The sequence below is a fragment of the Lynx canadensis genome, chromosome B4 (genome assembly GCF_007474595.2).
Source record: "Lynx canadensis isolate LIC74 chromosome B4, mLynCan4.pri.v2, whole genome shotgun sequence".
Lineage (NCBI taxonomy): Eukaryota > Metazoa > Chordata > Mammalia > Carnivora > Felidae > Lynx > Lynx canadensis.
The window spans coordinates 24,533,339-24,561,141 of record NC_044309.1 but is presented as its reverse complement, the minus strand read 5'-3'; the positions used below and the strand labels follow the sequence as shown (position 1 = coordinate 24,561,141).

Sequence of the window (27,803 nt, the reverse complement as noted above, 5' to 3'; positions counted from 1 at the left end):
AATGTACATAATTCTAGGTATGCATTTTTTTCCCTAAGGAGGACCATGGTACTTAACTATTTTATTTTAGTTCCTTTTCCCAAACTTATGAACTGGAATCAGTATTTTCCTTGGGCTGCAGAGTGCCCAACTTTGTTTGGCATCTGTTTTCTTTGAAAGCATGTAAGGAGAATTATGAACTTTGTGTCAATATCTTACATGTTTTATGGAGTACAGATTTTCTGTGTTCTTTTAAATATGAAGTTTCCTGTGACACTAAACATTGGTGATAATGAAGGCATGTGGTAGTTAACCTGTTAAATGTGTTTCAGTTTAAGACATAAGCCCCTAAAAAAGTCAGCAGTGTCTTTACATCTGTATATGATTAACATCAGGAAGCATTTTTGAACTAATTATGCATGGTGCTAGACAAAGTATTATGCATAGAGAATTAGATTGACCAGACTTCTGCCCCTGTGTATATATAATTTGGAGATAAGCCAGTGTAGATTCACAGAGTTTGGATATGAAGACAATGGAGTGAAAACATTAAACTAGTAAGTTATATATAAGTCAAGAGTAAACGCAATTTAGGGACAGCAAATGTGTAATTTACACAGTAAGCCAAATTAAGGATATGAGCTATGGCTCTTTGGTGTTAGGATGGATTCATACCCATTTTCTTCTCCTGTCAATAATACTAGAAAGCTTTGTGTAGAAAGTAAGGGCAAAAATACAACGGAATCAAGCATTTGGTAGAAAAATAAATTATAGACCTGTTAGATAGCTATCAGAATGAGCATCACTGCACAGGATGTGTTTTCTAGTAAGTCTTTCTTGTACCATCAGGATAAAATAAAAATCACAGAATTGAAGAGGTTATGGAAGTAGGGCTTTTATCCACAGATGTTTTAAATTTGGATCCCTTTGTTACACTCTCAGCACGTTATTCCAAATAGGGTAGAATAAACTTTAAAATCTGTATTAACAAGTAGATTATGACTGCTTTCTTTGATCACATAAATGGCCCCAGATATTGGCATTCGAGTTAGTATTTTAGTATTCTGTATTTCTCCTCTGCAGATATTATATAATTCTTATGTCAATTTGTGTCAAAGAATTTTTGTCTTTAGCTTTCAAAGAAATTTATGGATCAGAAATTTGAATTAAGAATTAGTTGTGTGTTTTGGCTTTGAACTCTTGGGAGCATTGTTACCTGGAATCATCATAGTTCAGAGAGCCTAGTTCTAGCCTGATACTTCCTCATCTCACTGTTGACACCCTTGATTATTTAAGTAACACACACATGTACTACACCCATCTACAGCTTGAGGTATGAGTCGTTTTTATTGTTTTGCACGATATAAGTTCATTTTTGTTTGTTTGTTTGTTTTTAATTATATCTTCCCGTAATACTTTATTAAAAAAATATTGTGGATGTATTCTGAGACAATTGGAACATTAGGATCTAGTCTTTCCCTCATCCCATGCTTAAGTTTTACCAGCAATAATGCAAGAATCTTAGCTCCTTTCTGCATTTAAAAAGTTGATTCTGAATACAAACATTTTTGAAAATACTCAACAAAATTTTGTATTAGCTTGGAATTATTTAATTTCTAATTTAATTTTCTCTTGTAAATAATAGAAAACCTACACATAGAAGCAGACCTGGTACCACAAACCTTTTTCTCGATTAAAACAGACAAAAATAAATATCCCACCCACTGGAGGCTTATTTCTGGGGAACTAAAAGATAACTAAAAGCCAAATCAGGGACCTGAATGTGCACAGTGAATGGTTATCAAACCATATATGAAATGGTATTCCTAACATTTACAGTAGCCCGAATGGGAAATGTGACATATGGCTTATTTACAAGGAGGTAGGCTAACTAAAGGGTAATGTTTGTTCCGATTTCAGTGTTGGAGTAAGGAAACTTTTTTACTCCTATAATTTTTATAAAAAGAGACATTGTTTCCTAACCTCCTGCATTCATTGATTTGTAGCACTTCCTAATACCTTTATTTTTAACTCATTTTATTATTGTTCATATTATTATTAAGAGTAGTAGAAGCTCTAACACACCAAGCTTTTATTTCTAATCACTGCATGTCTTATTATAGTGCATGCTGTATACAAATTAGAGCTTTCTTAAATTCTTCTTTTAACTTAAGAGTTTTCATTTACTCTAATTTCTGATTCAAATTAATTATCTGAATTCTTTCAGTTGCTGATAGTCCAACCCCACCACCGCCACCTCCCCCAGATGACATTCCTATGTTTGATGACTCTCCACCTCCGCCACCACCACCCCCAGTGGATTATGAGGATGAAGAGGCTGCAGTAGTTCAGTATAATGATCCATATGCAGATGGGGATCCTGCTTGGGCCCCCAAGAATTATATTGAGAAAGGTAAGGTACAGTCATCACTGAATTCAGGTGAAGGAAAATAACCTAATTATAGAATTTTTAGAGCCATAAAGAACATCTGATAGTCTGGTGTTTGCAGCCCTTTGAATAAGCATTTTTGAGAGAGAGAGAGAGAACCCGGGGGAGGGGAGAGGGGGGGGGAGACAGCAGATCTAAAATTGGCTCCATGCTGAGAGCAGAGAGCCTGACATGGGGCTCAAACCCACGAACCTGCAGATCATGACCTGAGCCAGAAGTCAGGCACTTAACCAGCTGAGCCACCCGGGCACCCCAACCCTTTGAATGGCCTTATCCAGCTAAGATAATTTAGTCAAACCTTATTTTCTATACATTTCCATTATAAAGGGATGGTCTTTATTTTTCAAATTAAAAGTGTATTATGTTAGATGTGCTTTTTCAAATGACGTAGGCTGGAGATGAACTTGCCTGTTTGCATTTTACAGATGAAACCAGTAAGGCACAAAATAGCAGTTAAATGACTTACTAAAGATACAGAATTAGTAAAGATTTAAAGCAAAATTTCTACTCTTACAATTAAAAGGGAAACCTTTAGAGTTCTGAAAAATGTTTACAATGTGGCTAATCAGTTTGATTGCCTTTGAAATATATTCCCTTCCATTGGCTTTACTCGATTAAATGCCTTTAAGCATTTAAGTAGCTCTATAGCTCTTGAGACCTGCAGCATTCTCTTGTGCCCAAGTTTTGAATACATGGCTAAAAGGGAATTTGCTGTATTCCTTTTATATGTACGTGTGTATTTAAATTTTTTTAGTTGATACAAAGTTACATTAGTTTCAGGTTTACAGCACAGTGATTCAGCATCTCGTAGGTTATACTATGCTCACTACAAGTGTAGCTACCATCTGTCTCTGTGCTGTATGTACCTTTCTAAATATTTTTAAACAGGTACTCTACACACTGTTCAGGAAATCTCGAATATTCTACTTTATGTTTAGATTCTCTTGTACCTTCAGATAGAGATATGTTATGGTTATTATGAAGGTGATAAACTTAAATAGTCTTGAATTGTGTACCTGTAGTTCCTGGCTTGGAAAAGCAAATTTAACTTTAAATTGGGACTACTATGGAACTAATAAAAAGTTGATAAATTTGAAATATTATGGTTAATATTAATAATATATTTGGCAATAGAGCAGAATTTAAAAAATGTCTTTGCAAATTAAAATAATGGTCTTATATTAGTGGTCATCACACGTGTTCTGTAAAACACCATATAATAAATACATATTTTTAAAGTTTATGTATATATTTTGAAAGGGAGAGGGAGAATCCTAAGCAGGCTCCACACTGCCAGTGCAGAGCCTGATGCAGGGCTTGAACTCAAAAGCTATGAGATCATGACCTGACCTGAGCCAAAATCAAGAGTTGGATGCTGCTTAACTGACTGAACCACCCAGGTGCCCCCAAAATATTTTTAACTTAAAAAAAAAAAAAACTGGAGGTATAATTACGCAACAGCATTCTGCTAGTTTCAGGTATACAATGTAATGATTTGATATTTGTCTTGCAAATGAAATATTTTTAAGTTTGCCAACTTTAGTCTGTTTTGTTACAACTAGTAAGCCCCACTGTTGTAGCACAAAAGCAGCCATAGATGCTACATAGTGAGTGGATATGTCTGTCCATGTTCCAATAAAACTTTATTTATTTATTTTTTATGTTTTATTTATTTTTGAGAGAGGGTGGTTGGGGAGAGGAAGAGTTGGGGGGAGGGGAGTTGGGGGGAAGGTGGGGGGGTGCAGAGGATCCGAGGTGGGCTCTGTGCTGACAGCAGTGAGCCCAGTGTGGAGCTCAAACTTTCGAACTGTGAGATCATGACCTGAGCCAAAGTCAGATGCTTAACTGACTGAGCCACCCAGGTGCCCCCAATAAAACTTTATTTACAGAAAAGGTAGTGGCTTGGATTTGGCCATGAGCCATTGTTTGCTGACCCATAGTCTAAATCAGAGAGTTGAGATTTAGTAGGATTGTATTTAAAGCCTTTTTTTTTTTTTTTAAAGTTTATAATTTTGAGAGAGCACACGCATGAGCAGAGAAGGGACAGAGAGAGAGGGAGAGAGAATCCTAAGCAGGCTTCATGCTGTCAGCATGGACCCTGATGTGGGGCTCAGTCCCATGAACCACGAGGTCATGACCTGAGCCGAAATCAAGAGTTGGGTGCTTAACCGACTGAGCCACCCAGGCACCCCTCTATTTAAAGTCTTTTTAAATAGTTACTTTTATAATCACAAGATGAATAAGGCCTGGTTTAATAGGATTTTAGTTGAATGTATTGATAGTATGTTATGACTGTTTAGAATCTAAAAGCCAAATTCTTAGGGTACATTAGCTGAACTTTAACCTACTGTGTGCCATTCTTATCATACCCATTTATATTATACTAGCATTATGTTCAGTTTTGAGTATCACACTTTAAGATCCTGCAGACAGGAATGCCTTCAAGAGGAGAATATTCAGGAGGCAAAATATCTGGGAAGTGTACCTATAATGTGAAACAGTTGAAAGCAGTATTTCTAAGTTGAGGAAAGGGTGGCAGAGGAACTAGATAGCTGTCTTCAAATTTTTGTCATGTAGGATTAGAGTATTAGACTTTGAGTTTCAAAAAAATCTGACAGTACATACAGAAGAAGGGGGAGTTTAGCTATTTATATGAATCAGATTCTGGAGAGTGGAATGGACATTGAATTTTCATGATTAAATTCTTAGTAGTAAGCCTTATTATATGAGAGTATATGCACTGGAAGGAGGAGGGGAGGTTGGCTGTGATCAGGATTGATTTACAAAAGGACTTGGAAAATAGAAACAATTAATTTGATTCAGTACTCTCACCAGCTGTTTGTCTAAGTGGAACTAAAAATTCTGAATAACTTTGAGGATATGAGGCTTTTGTCACGATCAGTTCAAAAGTCATCTACACTACACAACCTAACCCATTTTTACTCTCAGTACAGAGAAATTAGTGTTACCAACGCTAATAAATAATAAGTAATTGACACATTAGTAAGTATTACGTTGGCTATTTAAAATATTACAGTGTTTTCCTTACTAATGGTTTTCTAGTAATCACTCATTTTCTTGAGTGGTTATTTAGCCAAAAACAATACCAGGATAATAATTTATTCTGTATGTTGGATAGGTTGGTGAGCTTGTAATCACAGTACTGATCTGCTGCAGGATTGAAATGGAGACAAATGGACTTGTTGAGTTTACTTAATACAGTTTTGTAAAGGGAAAAAAAAGGTTGCCTGTTTTAATTTAGTAAATGGTGCTATGGATCAGTGCTTCAGGTCTGTTCTTTATTATAATTCACTAATTCAGAATAATTATGAGGAGAAGCTATCTTTCTTAGGGGAAAAGTGAGTTCCAGAATATCTTAAGTATCTTAAGAACTGTTTTAAGAAAAAGATAACATGAGGTAATCAATGAAAATATGACATACCATTTCACATACACTAGAAAATTGCATGTAACTTCAGAACTATCAGGCTATAAAGGCAGAATGAAGGAACAATAAAATTCATAAACTAGTTGTTTGGAAAACTTGTGATTTTTTTGGTGACTGTCCTTTCCATAGTACTGTTAAAAAGGAAATGAATATTTGAACTTAAAATAATCAAATACCACAGAATTGCAAACAGTTCTCAAAGTCTTTTTTTATTTTTTTTTATTTTTTAATGTTTATTCATTTTTGAGAGAGTGCAAGTGGGGGAGGGGCAGAGAGAGAGGGAGACACAGAATCTGAAGCAGGCTCCAGGCTCTGGGCGTCAGCACAGAGCCCCCCATGTGGGACTTGAGCCCATAGACCGCGAGATTGTGACCTGAGCTGAAGTCTGCCGCTTAACTGAGTGAGCCACCCAGGCGCCCCTACAGTTCTCTAAGTCTTAATTAATGGGTCTTTTCTCACCTATTTACCACTTAAACAACAACAACAAAAAAAACCCCATCCTGTTGGGGCACCTGGGTGGCTCAGTTGATTAAGCGTCTGACTTCGGCCCAAGTCATGATCTCGTGGTTTGTGGGTTTGAACCCCACATTGGGCTCTGCTGACAGCTCAGAGCCTGGAGCCAGCTTCAGGTTCTGTCTCCCTCTCACTCTACCCCCGCTCATACTCAGTCTCTGAAAAATAAATAAACTTAAAAAAAAAGTTAAAAACCCTGTTGGCCTTTAAAATGTGTAAGTTGTTTTTTCTTTCTTTTTTTTAAATCTAGGGCTAGCCCCGTAAATTACATGTATATTTTCTGTGGATGAGTAGGATGAGATTTACCTCCCAGGAGATGTGTATTTTCAAATTAGATAGCTTGGGTTGTTACCTGATTTACTGATTGACTCTGTAGCTTTGCCCAGTACTTTGGGGAAATGTTGCTTTGCGGTGGCTGGCACTTAGTAGATATTTGTACAAATGAGACATCCAGTACTAAAATAGGAAGATCTTTCCTGGATGGATTGGTTGAAACTATTGATTTCTAGCTAGTCAAATTGTCAGTTTTATCCTAAGACCAAGCCAGTGATTTAGGCACATTGTTTGGCCACTGACTTACCTGTATTTATTAATGTAAGAATTCACAATTTTCATACAAATGGTTGGTTTTTGCTATACTATAGATTTAATTGGCATTACATTTTAAAATTCAGTTAATGCTGGAAATGGTGCACTTATACTTACATGGTATTTCAACTCTTTTTTCCATAGTTGTGGCAATATATGATTATACGAAAGACAAGGATGATGAGCTATCATTTATGGAGGGTGCAATCATTTATGTAATAAAGAAGAATGACGATGGCTGGTATGAAGGAGTCTGCAATCGAGTGACTGGTCTGTTCCCTGGGAACTATGTTGAATCAATCATGCACTATGCTGATTAAATTTTTTGCTTTTAAAGTAGGTTCTTATTATTCAGTCATACTGTGGGACTATTATGGTTAACAGAATTGTCTTAAAATGTTTTCAAACGTGCCCATATTTTCAGGACATGCTGTTTTATTGGTATAATTGAATGTCTACCTGTAAGCATAAGTCTTTGAGGCAGTTTGTGTATTGCTAAACAGCAATTAATACAGGAGGCTGTCCATACCTGATTATGCTTATGTACTTACTTACACAGTTAACTTTATGACCAGCCTAAGTATTCTGGGGGTGTGGGGTAGAATATTTAACAAATCATGATTCAGACTGTACCATTACATGTTTCCGTGCAGCATGGTTACTAACGCTATGTCAGACTAATATTAAAATCAGAAAACTTCAATCCTGGTGCTGGTCATACTTTTTGTTTAGACTTTCTCATTCTTGAAATATATTTGTTTAAAGCATGCATACAAATTTATGTATTGAAATATACTTAAAAAATCCAAGATGCTTCCAATTTGTGTAATATTTACTTGGAGTACTCGTACTTAGGTCTCTTGAAATGAATTGAGTCTCTAAGGTCTCCATGTGAAACAAAACAAAGGGTTATCTGTAATGTTGTAATTTGTACCTAAGTTTTTTAATGAGTGAATTTGCATTATAAATTTTTTCCATTCATAAATAAGTGAACCAAAGGTTTTTGTCCTTTCCTTCACTGGTTTGCTTTTAAAATGAATAAATAAATAAATAAAGTATACTGATTTATTGCAGAATTATGGTTCTATTTTCTCAATATAGTAACTGAAAAAAAAAAAAATACTAGCCTTATCTCAACCTGTCCCAACGGCAGTGATGGATTTTTGCAGATTTAAAATCTGAGATGGGTATTTACAAGTCAATCTACTGAATTCCTTTTCTAACGTAATTTTTTCAAAGCTAAGAAAATGTGTCAAAGTGTGCACATTCTGTTAAGTCAAATTCTTAGGGACTGCTCTTATGTCCTTGTTTTCCAGTGGGCTGTTGTATAGTGGTTCAATAAAAGGAAACTGTAAGTCTCTTTTACGTATTGTTTTTGTAGAAGTGGGTGCAATGGACTTTTCAATAGGCACTATTAATCCATTACCTGGCACTAGCAACATAAAACGGTTTTAAAAGGAAAATAATTCAAAAAATGGTGGATCATGTATTAATCAGTGAACAGGGATCTATACCTGACCAACAGATTTATATTGTCTTTTGAAATAACTGAAATGCAACACATGCACTTTGTGTGTCTCCTCTTAATTTAAGGGAAGGTTGGCGGGATGTTTTTTCTTATCTTGTGTGTAATTCTGTATTGCCTAGGATATTAAAGTAGAGCACTCAAGTGTGGGTTTCTGTGTATTGAGGCTTTGTTTGGATTTCAAATTGCAGTTATGTACTGGGCGTTACAGACTTGTAACAGCATAGTAAATGGTAAGACTAGTGCAAAACATTTATTTCTGAAAATTAAAGGCCATTATTGCTACCAAATCAATGTGACTGTTGTATATGCATTTGCCTTTGTTAATTTTAAACATGATTTCAGTATCACTAGTGATCAGCTAGCCACCTTTTTCATTTTTTCAAGTGGAATGTTCTCTTAATTTTGTATATAACCTGTTGTCTAAATTTTATGTACAGTCTTTTATAATAAACCATTCTCATATGAATTTTGGATACTGTTAAAATCTTAACTAATGTGGATTGAGATGTAGACTTCACAACTTTGTGACCTTGACTCCTATGGTGAAACAAGATAAACCATTTGAATTTTAACATTATTTATTTGTGTAATGGCTTTACATGTGGATCTTAACAGTGTAAACAATACCACATATAACCATCAAGATACCTCTATTAGGATTTACAGGACTAGAGTGACAGATTCGGATGGTTTAATTACATTTAAAAAGTTTCCTGAAAAACTTTGCCAATAAAAAAATTGCCCATCAATAAGGTTGAAATGATTTTCTTTAAATGATTTTTGGTTATCTGCACGTGAAGCAAAGTATATTTCACAAAATTCCTTAGGCACAGTCTGGTAAAATAGCTGCCAGAAATAACAGAAAGAGTTGTCATTTATCCCTCGTGAGGACAATTTCTGAAAGCTGTATGAGGGCGTCTCTCTCAGGGGACGGTCGAAGTTTACTGATCTCTCTCACTGCTTCGTGGCAGTACCGCTGGGCGAGGTAGGTTGTCTGTTGCACACCGTCACTCTGCGGGGGCGGGTACAGAACAAGAGAACAGATGCATCACTCACTGGATCAGCTCCGAATTCCCTGCTATAGTAGAGAATTAAGATGTACTTTTGAGATCAGGTTGATCAACAGCCAAACTATGTTTCAAGTGTCCTCCAACTCCTCGGTTCAGCTGCTTTAGGCACTTTTCTCAGAATGAGGCTAACAAAGCAGCGAACTCATCTCAAATAGCCATTGCCTTTCCCTAGTTTTTAAGTATTAGTTTTTAAAAAGTTCTACATGTATACAGTATCAATTTTTAAGTGAAAAGAATCTAAAGTTAAAACACAATATATAACAAAAGTACGGAGCCCTTATGATGAAAATCAATACTTTCCTCCCTCCAAAGGCACAGTCATCTGTTGGTTTTTGAGGTCTTAATTAGCAACTTTAGTTACTAGCTATTGCCTTCCTGCTGAGGAGGAGGATTTAGCCCACCCACCCTAGGCCTCTTATTTTGATAATTCTATTGCCTTCTTTTCTTAATTTTGTCATCATGTAGCATCAACTTTTCACTTTATCTCCAGGATATCCTATCCTATCAAGTGCTCCTATTCTTTATACATTTACAGTATAGAGATTTGCATTCTCCTCTCTAACCATGTTTTTATGTTGGTTCTAAAAGCTGAACACTAATAAAATACTATTTCCGTAATGTAAAAATACATTTACTGCAGAATCAAGTCATGTACTATAATTTCATCTCCCTCTCCATGGTTCCAAGCTCACAAGGCCCCTATTCAGAATAGAATATTAGTGACATTGGTCTGAAAGGTTCTGATTTTCTGTACTTTACCAACTGACACAAAACAGGACAAGTTTCAGTTTGCCCTGCCTTAGTGTACAGGAGCCCACTTATGAATGTAAATGCTTCCTTTTCTTCCTCTTTCGGGAAAAACTCCTGATCCCCAATCTTTCCACTGCCTTCATCATTCTGTTCATTGTTTAGACGGACTGCCTTAGCTCTAACAGTTGTCTTCATCAAACTGTAGTTCATTCCACTGGTTTGAGTGCCTGCATCTTTCTCTTTCCTTATGTTTCCATGTTGTTCCTGAAATACATCCAGAGATAACTCAGAGGATGGGTACTGAAAGTCAACCTTATAGTTTTTTTAAGTTTATTTTGAAAAAGAAAGGAAATACACGAATGAGGGAGGGTGAGAGAGAGAGAGAGAGAGAGAGAGAGAGAATCCCAAGCAGGCTCTGCACGGACGTCATGGAGCTGGATGCAGGGCTCAAACCCATGAACTGTGATTATGACCTGAGCCAAAGTCGGACGCTTACCCGAATGAGCTACCCAGGCGCCTCAACTTTATAGTTTTTGAGTGATGACTTCCACCTTCACATTTAATGGATGGTTTGGATATAAAACTCTTGTTTTGAAATGTTTCCTCATCAGGGTGCCTGAGTGGCTCAGTTGGTCAAGTGTCTGACTCAGTCTAGGTTCAGGTCATGATCTTGTGGTTTGAGTTTGAGCCCTGCGTTGGGCTTTGTGCTGCCAGTGCAGAGCCTGTTTGGGATCCCCTCTCTCCCTCTCCTGCTCATGCTTGCTCTCGCTCAAAAATAAAAATAACCTTAAAAAAAAAGTTTCTTTGTCATTTGGAAGGCCTTGCTTTCTGCCTTCTATCATCTAGTGGTTTTGCAATACACTGAGCCAGTTTTGGTCTCTTCTCCTTTTGTAGGGGCCACTCTTTTCTTTGATTTTGTTTTTTTTTTTCCTCTTCCTGAAATATGTTACCTCATTGATCCTCTAAAAGCTCATTTTCTTCCCTTGCTGTTTACGTTTTTGAAGATCTGCTCAGTTTCACGTTCTAACCCTTCTTTGGAGTTTTTCACAATCAAACTTTCTTAGAGCTTGTTCTTTTTTTTTTTAATATCCTGTTCTTGTTTTATGGATACAGTATTTTTCAACCCCCCCTACTGATATTTTTCTCTGTTTCTGTCCATCCTGGTCTCAGCAAGCATTACTCAACTATTTAGTAATCCTACCAAGTAAGTCCTACTTGTCCATCTTTCATGAAGAAATAGGGACTAGGAGCTCGGGGTGAAAGGAGTTAGAATTCAGAGGTCTTTGGAGAATTTGTTAAGTGAACATTCTTGTACTTTTCTAAATGCATTTCTGCCTGGGCTCGTTGGAACTTCATGGTTTTGCTAAGAGCAACAATTCATTTTCCCTCTTCAGTCCCACTTTTCACTTCAGTGGTTGGTGGTACTATTCTGACACCAGAACCTCTCTCAGGCACATCGACTTCTTTATTAGCTAAAGCCCCTTCTCACACTAAGTTTTTTAGCAGTACTGCCAAACTACCCTCCACAAAGGTGGTAGCAAATTATGATGCTTAACAGTTTAGAGAGTTAAGAGAAATCTATCCTTGAGAGGGGCCTTGCTTTTTGGAAATCTTAAAAGTTATTATTTGGAAGTCTTTCAAGTACTGCACTAATCGCAGATCTCAGACCACACACTGGCTCACTAAAAATTGCTTGCTCCGTCTCATTCATTGATCTGTTGGCCCCAAATGACTCTGGATTTGGAATTTGGAAATAGGTCATTCTCAAAATACAGTTATCGAAACTATGTAAAAAGATCTGGCTTCTACAGAAAAGTTGAGGATATGCGGCACTAGATGTGAAATAAGCTCACAGACCCTGAAGGTTAAACAGTCTGCCTGTGTAGGTTTTTTGTTTTTTTTTTTTAAGTTACCATTGATCACAGTTGTAAGAGGGACGAGGAGAGACCATGCCGGGTAGGCAACTGCAAGAGCCCACAACCTGGCTGTGGCCGAGACAAGAGCTTACACCAGGAGGCACAGCTGGGCGACAGGGAAAACAGCAGTGCTACCAGTGGATTTGGGGAAGGCTGGTTTCAAACTAGTGAAATCCTAATATCCAAGCCTTACCCAACGCCAATTAAATTAGTCTTCAGAAAGACTTCTAGAAGGAAAAAGAATTATACAAGTTTCTCCCTCTGTTTTTGCCAAATCAACAACTGAACACACTTGGTTTTGCATCTAAAATTTGTTACATTATTTGGCTAAAGAACTTTGCCATGTTGTAAAATAATCTTTGTAAGATAATCTTACCTGTAATACGTATTGTTGAGCTCTGTCCACATCTCCTGGTAAACTGAACCGTCTCATTATCATAGCATTCATTTCTGGGAACTAATCATAAAGAAAGAAAATCTATTTACTGCTCTTGTGAGAATCAAATGTTCTACCACTTAAGTTTGTAACAATAGGAAAAAACAAAAAGGTGGTTACATGTTTAGATGATGTTGGATGGGGGGGCCAGTAAATTGTAGCAATTAAAGCAGCAGAGCTAAGAGAGACACCATTTCCAAGCCCAGGGACTGGCTGATGCTCAGGAGAGGCAGCTGTTGATGGTTGTTCATTCTGGGGTTCTTTCTATTCTATCCTTGGGCCCAACACTGAGTAAAAGAGAGTGAGGGAACAAAGTACATCCCTAACATCTCCTTATTGGCTGCTCTTCTGGTCCTCAAACTTTAGATTGAACCATAATCATCAGAGGCCTGTTGGACCACTCCCTCAAAGTTTGCCACTCAATAGGGTTGGGACCCAGGCACGCATTTCTAACAGGTTCCAGATGATGTGGGTTTTGCTGGTCTCTGCTAACATTTTGAAAAACACTCGCTTAGGATGAGGCTGGGAATTAGGTATTCTACTTTTAGTGCTAAACTGAGTGACACTGAAAGCTACTGAAGGATCTGAGCAGAGCCCTGCCTTAGCAGCTCGAGTGGAACAGAGCAACGGATGCTCAACGTTGACTGCACCCTGGAGTCACGTGGGAAGTTTATGGCTGCTCGGATCTGCTCCCAAAGACTGTGATTGTATTGGGTGGGGGTCTATCCTGGGCATCAGGATTTGAAAAGTTCGCCAGGTGTTTTTAATGTGCAGCCAAGGTTGAGAACCACTGAGTTACAGGAGACAGGTAGAGACAGGTTGCTGTAGTTGATTATAAAGAAGACCAAAGTTAAACTGTGGCACTAAGAGAAAAAAAGAAAATGCATACATTGAAGATAAAAATCTATATTCTGTGTTACTTAGCAATAATTCAGGAGAATTACCACCATTAACAAAATCAGGAAGTTAGGGCTCTGAGTCACTGCATTTTCTAGATGGGAAGCTCTAGTTGTGGTGCCGACATAGCTGAGTGGGCTTCAACCTGTGTGTCCTGGCCTCCTCCTCAGTGTCCCGAGGGAGTTCAACTATGGGAGCTAAAATCCATTAGCTCTAACAGCTTCTGGTTCCATGAAATAAGAGGGAAGATATATTTAGTTTTGGACACATCAGTGCTTACAGCAGTTGCCAGTTTTTCCCTGGCAGTGAGCCTGAAGTTGTTGTCCTGTAACCACCACCACGGTATTAGTAATCCTAGAAGAAAAAATAGGGCACACATAGAAAAACCTCAACCGGATGATGACAGAGGAAGAATTAAGAATGTTCCTTTCAGAGCCAAGTATGTGTCAGAACAAAGTTCTAAACACGTAGAGGTTGCTCACATGCTTAGAAAATGTAAAGGCCAGCAACTAGTTAACACTTAAATGAAAACCAGTAATTTGTTTTAGTTAGTGACCTTTTAAAAGAATAAATTTTACACGAAACAAAATCAGGAAAGCTCAAATCAGTCAATTTTAGTGGTAAAAAGCAAAATTAAATAGGCATTTGTCTTAATACCACACTCTAAAACTGATTTCTGGAAGGCTATGCCCCCAAAACTGATAATGATATTGTCCTGGGCATCTGGTAAATTACCTTGTTTATGGTATATGAGCTTTTCCTGCAACACCAACAAATATGGTAAAATGTGCTGCTTGGGTGGCTTCTCTGATTCCTTTTACTATAAAAAACATCGAGAAAGCAAAGTTTGAAGAAAATATTTGCATGGAGTGTGACTACATCCTTCCTTTAAACAAGTAGTGTGTACAATTTTAATATGCAAATACCAAACTCTTCCTTAGGCACTGCCCTGTCCCCTTACTGTGTAGGTGGAGAAATGAGAAACCTAACAGGAACCACAGTTGCCTGCTTGCAGATTTAGTGAGCAATAAGAAAATTTTTGTTTGTCCAGGCTGTTTTAAGGGGAAAACCTTTTAAGAGTATGACAACTCCTATTCCGTGAAATATGTCCATAAACCAAACTACGAAGGTGATCGATAAATGTAGTGAGCTTGCTCAGACGAAACCTGTCTAACTCTTAAGGGACCAGCTAGTCACAACACCAACAGAAGCCTGTGCAGCTGGTGCAGGGGCTGGGGATGGTGACAGCAGTTGGAAGTACAGCTACAGGCTGACATTTAGGTCTGGTGACTTATCAAATAAGGGAAACAGAAGAAAGGAAAAGAGCTTTATTTGAGAACTAATGTAATCTCTCTCTCTCTCTCTCTCTCTCTCTCTCACACACACACACACACACACACACACACACACACCACCAAAAACCACTTCCATTTTGTTTCTGAAGATCTCAAAATCCAACTTCTATACTTTTTAAAGATTCAACATGATGTTTTTGTTCTTACAGAAAATACGTATACAGGTATACATGGAAGGACACGGTCATCATGGGGACCTCTCAGAAATGCCGAAACTTTCCTTAAATCCCCTGTACCAAGGTTATCAAGAAACCTTCAGGAGATGTCAAAAATAGTGAATTCCAGAGAGAGGGAGTTTCTACTAAGTTGCTGGGTCCAACAAATTCCAATTACAAGACAACCCGCTGTGTGAAGTTAAAAAGGAAAAATGGCTTCCCAAGCTTGTTTGTCTTGGTGGAGACTCAGTGTTCGCAAATGGAAAAATGCAAGGGCTAATTAATTGGCAAACAAAATTCCCCTACCTGTGGAAAAGATTACAAACATCTCACAACGAGTCCACTAAATGGGTTAGGTTAACGACAAATCATGGAAGCCAACACAGAAGCTCTTCGTTGAGCATCGCCAGTGCAGAGAACGCCAGTTACCTGCTCTGCGGGAAGCCCCACTGGGGATCGGACAAGCTCCGCAGGCGCCAGCTTGCATCAGCATCAGCACTGGCACTGGTAATACATTGGGTAGTGATAGGAACACTGGTCTGAGAGGAGTTGGCGTCTAATTGTCTGCTGTGCCATTTACCAGATGTTTAATTTTGGCCAAGTTTGCACATCACTTTCTTATTTGTAGAATGGGCATAATACCTACCACAAAGAGGAGTTGTGAGATTAGAGGTAACGTATGAAAGAATCCTTTGCAGACCACAAAAACAATGCATTTTCATTAAATGAAGATACTGCACAGTCTTCTGTTATTTTGGAACTTGTTTTACCCTAAATCACTTTGAGCCCCATAAATATCTGACACATTTCTGGCCAAGAACCCCTTTTTTGCTGATATAATCTGTAGTGGAGACTAAACCTGATATTTTCTTTTAAAACGACAATGCTTTTTTGTACTAACTTTTGCCGATAAGCCACAGGACAGAAACAGCTGATCTACTTAGGAAGCAGGTTCTTTCCAGAGTCACTTCCCTCTTGGCCTCACTCTGTGTTCCCCTTTCTAGGCGGCCATGTGCCTTTTAACTCCCTTTTCCTACTGCCTTGTGGGCAGATGGGAACAGCACTGTCTGGTGAGGGTGAATGGGTACCTCGTGACGCTGCATTTCCCAGTGAGACACCCGTAGCACTGTGGTTAAGGACGCGGTAAGCTTCTGTGTATTCCTTTTCCTTGCCCCCGCCCCCCTTTTTTAAACCAGTATTTTTAAATCTCTTATGTATTACTGACCACATATAGGTTGGGGTGATACAGGAATGATCCATTTTTCCCCAACTTTGTCCCAGTGTATCTGAAAGGAGAACAATTCACAACTCCTTTGTGTAGAAGAAAGTTAATTAGTTTCTGTTGAAATAGGTTCATAGTGAAACAATCAGAAGAGGCATCCATTCTCCATCCATCATCTTAAAAGGTTCAGTGGAGTCAGCTGTTAGTGTCCTGGGGCTCATGACAATTATTTGTTATTGTTAAGATTTCTAAAAGTACGGCACACCAAGCTTTTTAGTAGACTACAAGCTTCTTTAGGAAAAGGCTTGTTCCTTAGTCATCTTGATAACCTCAGGGCCTCACTGAAAGAATCCTCACTGAGCTGGCAGTCTCCATTCCCTCCATTCCTCCTGTTCCTGACTCAACATTTACTAACCAGCGTCTGAATAGACTAACGTTTGGAGTCTGTACAGACAGCAGCCAGTGACTGATCTTTCTGGCCTCAGGCATGCCTTTACGTTTACATGGTTTATGAATCCTCCGTTTTGCGGGTTAATAGTAAAAAAGAAAATGTTCCTTGCTCATGCGTTAATGTATACAAGAGGATTTTATAAATTTTGTCGGAACTTAACACATGTATTAATATTATTGAGTTTTGGGCTGGCAAGTTAGTCTCATGAGGAGAAAGAACCCATCTATAACACGTCGTTCTCTTCTCACCTCTGCCTCAAAATTCTGAGAGGACAGAGCCTGGTAGTGAGGACTGCTATTTCCACAAAGGGCTTCAACATCTCCTTTTGGGTGGGTGAGTGGGTACTTCATTCCTCAGTTGACTGATGTCCACTAGCGTTGGCCAAGATCACCTGGTCCACCCCGCCCCTTCACCCCCGCCAGCTGCTGGATTCCCCTAAAGGAGAATTACCCTGGTCATGGCTCTGCTAGACAGTGGACAAAAGATGATCTCTCCTTCCCTGGGTGGGAAATTGATCAAAAGCAAGGTCACTGGTTTCAATAATGTCAAAACAGAATCCCTGAGTTCTACGGAAGACATAGTTTATCTCTGTAAATTGTGAGAAAGAATACAGGCAAATCTCTCAAAAACTAAAAGTTACTAAAATTTTAGACCAAGGAGCTAATAATTCTTCGTTTCATGGATTGGTGATGAACATCTTATTGCTTTGCTAAATACCGGATTAAATATGCTGCAAAGTTACAATCTATTAAAAAGATGTCCAAATGCCAGCCAATGTCCCACTCACTTCAAACCACACTTGGCCCAGCCACAGCCATGTGGCCGGCCTCCAGAGCAGGCTCTGGAAATAAATGTCTGCCTCGCCAGTCCCTGCAGCATCTCTGAAGCTTCCTAAGCTTTTTCATCCACGTGAAGGAGAATTTGAAGGCAGCTTTTACTTCCTTAATTGACAGTCCCTCAATCTGGAGAAAGAAAGAACTATGTGGTTCTAGTTGTCCTTGTAAATGTTCTTGACATTTTGAGGCAATGGCCAAGGCCCTCTGAGAGCAGCAAACACTCCCATTAAACTTCTAGAACTGCATAATTTCTTACGCTGGGAGGCCCTTCCAGTGCCTTTTTAAGGGGCTCTGAGGCACATCCCAAATCCAGTCCTATAATCAAGATGCGGAAACCATTCACCTTGTCAGTGCCTAAAATATATGGAAATAATTGTAATGCTACCTTAAATACATACAGCATTTAATTTACGAGGTACTTCCGAGCATTTTCTCAGTTAATCCTCAGTACGACCCTGAGGGGAACGTTGTAATCTCTTCCGTTTCAAGTTTTATTCACAGATAAAGCTTAGAAGTAAAATGGCTGGTCCCAACATCTCAGCCCCAGGGCCAGGATCAAATCTAGGTCCAGGTCTCTTACCTGAATGCTTTCCCGTATCTCCCCTATCAGCTTACCTGAATGCTTACCCCATACCTTCCCATCAGCTGTGCCTGGAGCAGACAAAGCAGTGTGTCCAAGGGAGTTTGGAAAACCTACCTGTTGGCAAGCGAACAGGACAGGGCCGGTGGCTAACCCAAGCTTCAGATCTGCCGACGTTGGTTTGCCCATCCGGTCAGAACACGAGGTGAAGTCCAACACGTCGTCTATTAGCTGGTGGAAGGGAAAGAAGGGCATCTAGAGCACCACATCCCGCATCGCGGCTGCCCCTCCCACTGTGCCAACAGGCCACGTTCTTAAAAAGCAGCAGACCAACCTGAAAGGCTATTCCCACGTTTTTCCCGTATTGATAGGCAATCTCATGCACCGCTGGATCAGGGCATCCGAGGACAGAGACCTGAAGCAGAGAGAGAATTCGGAAATAAGCTGCTGGCAGGCCCGAGCCGGGCAGCCCCAGTCTGTGTGCACAGATGCATCCATCCGGTCCCTCAAATGAGAGGCAGTGAGGCTGGTCAGGAGATACTGCAGCAGAGGGAGATCAAACATGCATACGATACTGGTGCTTTTAATAAAAGGATGTCAGCTTCAGACGGTTTTTTCAGATTTTAAGGAAACCACCTTCCACCCCTTTCCCAGGATAAGTCATCTTTCCCACTGCTTCCGGCACTCGGTGCTAAACCTGGCCTAAATGTTGGCTTTATTTTTATTTTTCTATTGATGTAGACCTTATTTTAGGGCTAGCTAGTCTGATCTAATCACACATGATGTTGCTATATATGTATTTCCTCATTTGTAGTTTCTTTTAATACTAAATTTTTGGTGATTTCACTTATTTCTCAAATGCAGCTATTTCCTCACATGTGTGAAACAGCCTCAGACCTCGCGCTTCTGACATCCTGTTTTCTCATTCTCAAGGGTCTTCATGGTCCTACTGCTCCTGTATTTCTCTTGCAAGAAGTAATTAACTACATGGAAACTTTTTTTTTCCTTTCTTTTTCAGTGGAGGAGAAGTAAGACTTCTAAGCACTTTTTAAAACTCAAAAAAAAAACTAGCTGGCTCCGGCACTTGAGTGCCTTTCCCACTGCTCTGCTAAGCAGACCCTGCCACATTTCCAGAAAACAAAGACTGGGTAAAAACCGAAAGGAGGGAACAGGAATGAGGTCTACTCCACCGGAGAGGAAATGTCTACGCTGACTCCATGAGAAAGGCAGACGAGGTGCGGTCTCCTTCCCGAGGTGGGTCACTGATGATGAAGGATCCTGTCCTTCGTGACCCTCTGGTCGGCACCCTCTTTGCTCAGGCATCTGTGTAGCCCAGTGGTGCAGACTCTGCGGTTAGCCTGCCAGGGGCGTGTAAATACGCCACGTATTACCACGTGAGCTTAGCGTATTACTTGGTATTTCTGGGCTTCAGTTTCCTCATCTGTAAAACGCAGGATCAAAAGCACTTAGCTCATAGGGCTGCTGTGAGGAATACACGCGACGCTGCTTTTAAACCTCAGCAGAGTGCTGGGCATCTGGCCATAACACTAGATGTTTGCTGTTGTTGTTAATTATCCTCCTCCTCCCCTTCTCCTAGGTGCGGGAACAGGAGCTGGGTAGTGTCCATGCTCCGAGGCTAATTAAAGCCAGATCATACAATCTGGGCAACATTCTCTTAGCCCTGAGAATGTTTTTGATGACTTAACGAAGTCTGTGACCGCGTTAATGTTTGGCTGCAGGTCCTTGACACAAATCTGCCTGTCATGAAAGGTCAGGTGGCCACTTGAATGAATAACAAACTCACAACCGCTTTCAATGGCACAGACCTGACCACTGACAGGCACGGATCCACGTACAGGAAGAGATTCTCTTTTCAACCAAACTAAAGAATCTATGACACCAGCTGGGAGACGATTTAGAAATTTTGACAAGAGTCAAGATAGCCATCAACTTGGCCGAAAGAATAAGTGTGGTAAGATCTGGGCAGCCGAGGATGTGCTGAGCTCAGAACACAATGACACCCCCTTTCCAGGCAGAAATAACTCAGAGAGCGAGCCTGTTCATGCTGTTACTTCAACACAAAACAGCACAGAAATGCCAGCTTTCTTCCTGAAAAGTAAGAGATATTTAAAAACTCTCTTCTATTTCTAAACTCACTGGATTAAAATTTATGGAGTACATATGATGAGCACTTTACATTATCTTAGTTAAGCTGCACAGTGTCCCAGAAGCATTTCTTTTGTGGTTGATGATGATAAGAGCGAACAATTACCAAGCCCTCATCATATGCCAGGAGCTATTCTGAGATTTCTCGTGTATTAACTCACTTACGGGCCAGGCCTGGAGGCACAGAGAGCACCAGATGTTACAGGGCTGGGAAACGGTGGAATGAGAATTTGAACCCAAGAGTCGGACTCCAGAGACCATTCTCTTAATCACTTTATTACACTGCTTCCAAGGGGCGCAAAACAGAAGCCCAAAGAAGTCAAATCACGTGCCCGAGGAAGCAGAAAGCTGTGTGGTCTGGGAGCACCGCCTGCAGCTCACATGCTACCACAGAAACGAGTGATACTTAGTGGGCAGCTTCCGCTTCATAGGCGGGGAAGGGACATTTCTGCCCAGATTTCCACGCCTGGGGTGCAAAGACCGTTCCTCAGTGCCCAGAGAATCCCGCTCCCCCACGCTGGGTAAGGATCGCCTGGATCCGCCCCGTGCAGGTGGAGGAGTCACAAGCCGTGCAACACAAAAAGCACAGAGGAGGTGTGCGGACAGGACACAAGCGCTTCTTGTGCTCAGCGTCAGGGGAGAGGTGCCTCTTATCTTTCCAGATGTGGGTGGAGGATGAGGAATGACAGGGGAAAAGAAAGTGGAGCCTGGCTAACCTTTCTGTTGGAAGCAGGCCCACAGCAGGTCCTGCTGTACGCGTGTGGCTCTTCTGGGGGAAGAGGAGGAAGGTCTCAGAACATTCTCATGAGCCTGGTCTCAGAGACGCTGGGGAGCACAGGCTGCATTGCAGGGACCAGCACTTGGTGTTCATCAAGCATCTCTGTGTCACCAAGGAAGTTAAGACATCTATCCTGAAGACACACAGATGCCTCGTGTCTTCTTTATTAAAAAAATGGTGGAGATTATTGGAGCTCCATTCTTACATACAAAATATCGAAATGGGTGTTGTCATGTCAAAAACCAACTAAAAATACTGGGGGAGAATATATGCAACATAATATCATAGATAAAGTGCTAATATTCTTACTATATACAGAGCTCTTTTTTGTTTTGTTTTAAAGTATATTTATTTTGAGAGAGAGAGACAGCGAGGGAGGGGCAGAGAGGGAGGAAGAGAGAGAGAATCCCAAGCAGGCTCCAGGCTGCTAGCGCAGAGATCATGACCTGAACGGAAATCAAGAGGTGGATGCTCAACGCACTGGGCTGCCCAGACGCCCCTGTAAAGAGCTCTTTAAAACTAGGGGCGTGGGGGGACCAAACACGTTAGAAGATGGGCAAAAGACACTGGCAAATAACAAAAACTGAAGATATAAAAATGGCCCTTAAGCACCTGAAATGTTCAAGTTCACTTAGAAGGGAGAAATGCAAATTAAAACCCCACTGCAATAACATTTTCTCATCTATCAAACTGGCAAAAACTGAAAAGCCTTACAACACATTCAGTGAGCGAGGCTGTGGGCAAACAGGCAGGAAGCTCACATACCCTGGTGGTGAGAACACCTGAGAGTACAGTCCTTATGGAGGGAAACATGGTGGGGCAAGAACCACACACACGACTACCTTCAAATACACCCAGAAGGTACACTGCTAACAATTCAAAAACACACTGGAGCGCCTGAGTGGCTCAGTTGGTTAAGCGTCCAAATTCAGCTCAGGTCATGATCTCGCAGTTCACGAGTTGGAGCCCCGCACTGGGCTCTGTGCTGACAGCTTGGAGCCTGGAGCTTGCTTCAGATTCTGTGTCTCCCCCCACCTCTGCACCTCCCCCACTCATGCCCTTGGGCTTGCGCGCGCTCTCGTCTCTCTCTCAAGAATAAAGAAACGTTAAAAAATAAAAATAAAAAACATACTTGCATAAGGTTAGGCACTATAGTATTATTTGTAACTGTAAACTACTAGAAGCCTAAACACCCATATATATAGGAGTGGCTGAGAAAACCACGGTATATCCACTCAATAGGATACGAAGCAGCTGTTTAAAAAATGAGGAAGAGGGGCTCCTGGGTGGCTCAGCTGGTTGAGAGTCTAACTCTTTTTTTTTTTTTTTTTCAACGTTTATTTATTTTTGGGACAGAGAGAGACAGAGCATGAACGGGGGAGGGGCAGAGAGAAAGGGAGACACAGAATCGGAAACAGGCTCCAGGCTCTGAGCCATCAGCCCAGAGCCCGACGCGGGGCTCGAACTCGCGGACCGCGAGATCGTGACCTGGCTGAAGTCGGACGCTTAACCGACTGCGCCACCCAGGCGCCCCAAGAGAGTCTAACTCTTGATTTTGGCTCAGGCCATGATCTTATGGTCATGAGATGGAGCCCGCCTCAGGCTCTGTGCCGCGTGTGGAGCCTGCTTAAAATTCTCTCTCCCTCTCTCTCTCAATACAATACAATACAATACAATACAATACAATGAGAGGAAGATTCTACAGAGCAGCATGGGATGATATCCCTGATACACTGTTAATTGAAGAAAGCAAGGTGCAAAGGTCAGACAGACACAGAAAAGGTAGCACAGCATCCTACTTTTTCCTTGCAAGAAAGAAGGGGAAACAACATGCATGTGGGGCTGTTCATCTGTGTAAAAAGAAACACAGGAAGGAGGAAGCAGAAGCAAAGAGACTGGTCACTCACAGGGTGGGTGGAAAGGATGAGGAGGGGGACGGGACACATGGGAATGGTGGGCAAGTACCAGTCTGTATACACTTCTGACTTAAGGAGCTAGGTTAACATTTCATACACTCAAAACCACACCAACAGCCTCCAACCCCCACAAAAACAAAATCACTTAAGAATGGGAGGGGACCTCTAAAATGGAGTAAAAAATAATCTAGCTTATGTTTCAAATAATAATATAACCACACTGAAAAGAGGTAACTTCGAACACAGATTTTTGATTATATTATCCTCAGGCTAAAGACAAAAAGGAACTATAAACAAATACTGAACTACTAGGTTTTTATTTTTTACAGAGATAGGAGTTACCAATTTTTTTTTTTTCAACGTTTATTTATTTTTGGGACAGAGAGAGACAGAGCATGAACGGGGGAGGGGCAGAGAGAGAGGGAGACACAGAATCGGAAACAGGCTCCAGGCTCTGAGCCATCAGCCCAGAGCCCGACGCGGGGCTCGAACTCACGGACCGCGAGATCGTGACCTGGCTGAAGTCGGACGCTTAACCGACTGCGCCACCCAGGCGCCCCAGGAGTCACCAATTTTTAAACCCCTTTGGTATATTCTAGGGGACTGAGCAAATAAATATATTGTGGAGAATGGGAGTCAAGCTTCTCATTCTTGGGGAAAGGAGCTACAAATACAGTTGACCTCTGAGCAACATGGGGGTCAGGGGTGCTGACACCCCTCCACGTCCTGTGCAGGTGACAATCTGCATATAATTTTTGACTCCCCCGAAACTTAACTATTAATAGCCCACTGTTGACCAGAAACCTCACTGATGACACATTCGATTAACACATACTCTGTATACGTATTATATACTACATCCTTACAATAAAGCTATAGAAAATTGTTCTTTAAAAAATCATAAGGAGAAACTACTTTCATAGTACTATACTGTATTTATTAAAAAGAAAAAAGATAACCCGCATATAAGGATCTGTGCTGTTCTAACCTATGTTGTTCAAAGGTCAACTGTATGGAAGGACAGAATGCTAGATAAATCACGAATTCTGTGGAATGAGCCAACAATATGATACATCACTGTTTGGATACACATAGATGGGAAATAAAAAGATCAAGACATAAACATACCCATATATATATATATATATATATATATATATATATGTATGTATATATATATACATATATATATATATATATATATATATATATATATATAAATTTACTATTTCTGTCTACTATCATTGGAGGGCCCAATGATACCTAGTGGAGAGATCTTGGTTTCTAAATACCATTCTCCAACAAAAGAACAGGGCTCTTTGGAGAAATTATGAATCCTAGTGTTGGGAAGGAGAAGATGAACCTGGAACATCTTCTGCCAGAAATTAATGAAGTGTTGGGGCACCTGGGTAACTCAGTCAGTTGAGCGTCTGACTCGTGATTTTAGCTCAGGTCGCGATTGCAAGTTGTGGGCTCGAGCCCCGTGTCTGGCTCCACACTGAGAATGGAGCCTGCTTGGGATTCTCATTCATTTTCTCCCCCCCGCCCCCACCCCCCCCCCCCCCGCCACTTGCAATCTCTCTAAAAAATAAAGAAATTAAGTAAGTGCTAAAAGAATTATGGGGTTAGATTAAAAGGACACAGAAGCCAGGTTAAAAGGCCTTCCCCACTGGCCAAATATGGGAGAATTCAGCATTCAGATAAATAACAGTAAAGGGTTATAATCCACAGAATAAGAATCCAAGAGTTCACAGAGATAAGATAGTCCTTAAATCAAATACCCTTCTATGGTAGAAGCAAGATGTTGAAGGAATGACAGAATTCACAAAACAGTGACTTGGCAGCCATTGTGGTAATAAGTGTCTGAGGAAAGAATCACAAATAGATGCGAAAACCAGAGAGAGTTTGATAAGCAGATTTACATAATCTCATAATCCCTCCCCAGATAGGGAAAAATAGTAACCTGAAAATGAAGTAACCTGGCAGTTACTACTGCAATCAAGTGATCAAAGTGAACATCACCAGTAACAGCACAAAAGGGCGTCACGTGGCCCCTGACGTGACGAACTGAGCAGGTGGCATCCTTTTTGTTGTTTTCCTGTGCAAAATCCATAACCGGTATCTAAGTTTGCAAAGCAGCAGACAGATCCAACTTGAAAGGCTCAATGACACATTAAAAAACCAAGGTAATGGGGCATCTCGGTGGCTCAGTTAAGTGTCCAACTCTTGGTCTCAGCTTAGGTCATGATCTTGTGGTTTATGAGATTAAGCACTGTGTCGGCCTCTAGGCTGACACAGTGCAGCCTGCTTGAGATTCTCTCCCCCTCTCTCTGCCCCTCCCCTGCGTATGCTCACTTGAGCTATCTCTTTCTCTTTCTCCCTCTCAAAATAAATAAATAAACTTAAAAAAAAAATCAAGGTAATATAAGAGCAAAGATGGACTGAGGAACTTGTTGCACACTGAGACATCAAAGACTTATGACAGTTAAATGCAACAAGAGATCCTGGACTGGATCCTGGACCAGAAAAAGTTTTCCCCTTTTTTTTAATAATTTTTTTTTTTTTTTTACATTTATTCATTTTTGAGAGACACAGACAGAGCACACATGGGGGAGGGGCAGAGAGAGGGAGACACAGAATCTGAAGCAGGCTCCACTCTCAGCTGTCAGCACAGAGCCCGACGCGGGGCTCAAACTCACGAACTGTGAGATCATGACCTGAGCCGAAGTCGGAGGCTTAACCGACTGAGCCACCCAGGCGCCCCTCCCCTTTCCTTATTACAATATTATGACAGCTGGCAAAATAGGAATAAGGTCCATGTGTAGATTAGACAAGAATTTTGTACCAAAAGACACTGTTCTGCAAATACAACCCACAAAACAGAATCCTGTGGTAGCATATTGTGGCTTTGGAAATAAAGTAACAGGAAGGCAGCCCATTGATTCCAGGCCTCATGCAGCACTGGAGAGTATACAAATTTGGAAAAAAAGAAAAGAAAAGAAAAACAAACGAATGCAGGATTATCATACCCAGTTCTGTGTTCCAATCCCAGCTCAGCCATGTCTGACTGAATAACACTGGACGGGCCACTGGACCTCTCAGATCTCATTCCCGTGAGATTTTTCTGGGGAACAAATCATGGCCTCCACTGGTAAGCTCGAGTGTATTCTATAGGACTAGGACACAAATAAGTAACCTTTCATTTAAAAATATTACTTCCATTTTCCTATTAATCAGTGTCATAAAATAATCCTAGAGGGGGTCCTGGCTGGTTCAGTCAATGGAGCATGGGACTCTTGATCTAGGGGTCAAAGCCTAGATCATGACCCTTGATCATCAGTTCAAGCCCCACATTAAGCGTGGAGTCTACAAGAAAGACAGACATAGAAAGACAGGACAAGAGAGGAAAGGAAGAAAGGAAAATATAATCCTTATTTAAAACAAAACAAAACAAAACAAAACACACCAATCTTAGACAACCCTCTCTTAGTTTTTATACTATTTCTACTAAAAAATAACAATGAGTGATTAAAGTTAACGGGATAAATTATAAGCTGCTAAATTTCCTTCAAATTCCCATAACATCTCAGAATTCTATTAATTATTCCACAATAATTCTGATGTTTAAATTCTCTGTATTTCCTCTTTTTGGCACTTCTGGTTTGCTTTGCATGAACTTTTGGAGCCCAAATGTCTTTGCATTTTAAATACCAGGAGTACATAAAAATAGCCATTTTGAATATGCAACACCCCTGGAATATTTCTACCCATAGGCACTTAAATATAGAACCTTTTATTTAGAGCGCTCACACTATGATTTTGCCTTATTATTCTAACAGCTCTGGAGTATAGGAATAAATCATATAAAAAGTGAGTAGTTGTGGGATGATGCCGGAATGCCTCCTAGTGGACAGCACGAAGCATTTCATTTTAAAAAAGGGTCGAGCCATGTTAATACACATGTCCACTGTTTACTTGCTAATCTGTGAAGAACGAAGTGCAATTTATAATGAATATGTGTGCTATAACGTCTCTGGCTTCCTAAGCAGAGCATTGTGACCACACCACGATCAAGGCTTTCCTTGGTGCCTTGGGTCCATGTCCTTGGCCCTTCGTAGGGTTTGATCATCTGCAAGCTTCAGTTAACGCCCTAGTGTAACTTATGAAGTTGGCTCTCCATCTTCATGGAGATTTTGACCATCAAAGGTATGATGATCAATGAAGGGTTTATGTAGCAACTTTATGGCACCCTTTTAAAATGAGTGATTCTTTTATTTGGCATTCTAATGTCTACCATATTTGCAGCCAACTCTCTTTTTATTTAAAAAAAAATGTTATTTATTCATTTGAGAAAGTGAGAGAGTGCATGAGCTGGGGAGGGTCAGAGAGAGAGAATCCTAAGCAGGCTCCATGCTGCCAGCGCAGAGCCTGATGCAGGGCTCAAACTCACGAACTGTGAGATCATGACCTGAGCTGAAATCAAGAGCCAGATGCTCAACCAACTGAGCCACCCAGATGCCCCAGCCATCTCTCTTTTTAAAAAACCACACAGGCAATTCTTTGCAAAAAATATTGGCCCTTTCACTAAAGACAAAAATGGCTGAAGTCATGGCCAGCATGTTCTACATAATTCACATTTCTTAGTGTTTCAATTTTGTGTTTTTAGGAAGAAAATGTCTGCATTCTTTTAGGATTCACCATTATCCATTTCTTGACGCTTTTCAGAATGGAGACACTATTGGAAAGGGGCCTTTTTCACTGAAGAGACCT

At 40.4% G+C, this 27,803-nt stretch overlaps 2 protein-coding genes across 13 annotated transcripts in view; one reads left to right on the top strand and one right to left on the bottom strand.

Moving 5' to 3' along the window:
- ABI1 (abl interactor 1) overlaps window positions 1-8,971 on the top strand; it is a 129,875-nt gene extending 120,904 nt beyond the window's left edge. For all 9 annotated transcript variants that reach the window (XM_030321140.2, XM_030321141.2, XM_030321135.1 and 6 more), the window contains 2 exons: window positions 2,207-2,392; window positions 7,122-8,971. In XM_030321140.2, the coding sequence (XP_030177000.1) occupies window positions 2,207-2,392; window positions 7,122-7,297 (362 nt within the window). In that variant the 3' untranslated portion in view covers window positions 7,298-8,971. The remainder of the gene's footprint in view (window positions 1-2,206; window positions 2,393-7,121) is intronic.
- Window positions 8,972-9,071: 100 nt separating this feature from the next.
- The window catches only part of PDSS1 (decaprenyl diphosphate synthase subunit 1), a 42,381-nt gene continuing 23,649 nt past the window's right edge, over window positions 9,072-27,803 (bottom strand). For 2 of the 4 annotated variants that reach the window (XM_030321145.1, XM_030321146.1), the window contains exons 8-11: window positions 18,508-18,588; window positions 18,291-18,404; window positions 12,618-12,698; window positions 9,072-9,517 (exon numbers count right to left, since the gene is read on the bottom strand). In XM_030321145.1, coding sequence (XP_030177005.1) covers window positions 9,377-9,517; window positions 12,618-12,698; window positions 18,291-18,404; window positions 18,508-18,588 — 417 coding nt within the window. In that variant the 3' untranslated portion in view covers window positions 9,072-9,376. Of the gene's footprint in view, window positions 9,518-12,617; window positions 12,699-15,590; window positions 15,727-18,290; window positions 18,405-18,507; window positions 18,589-27,803 lie in introns of those variants that run through there. The other 2 variants (XM_030321147.2, XR_003970130.1) reach the window with 2 other exon arrangements.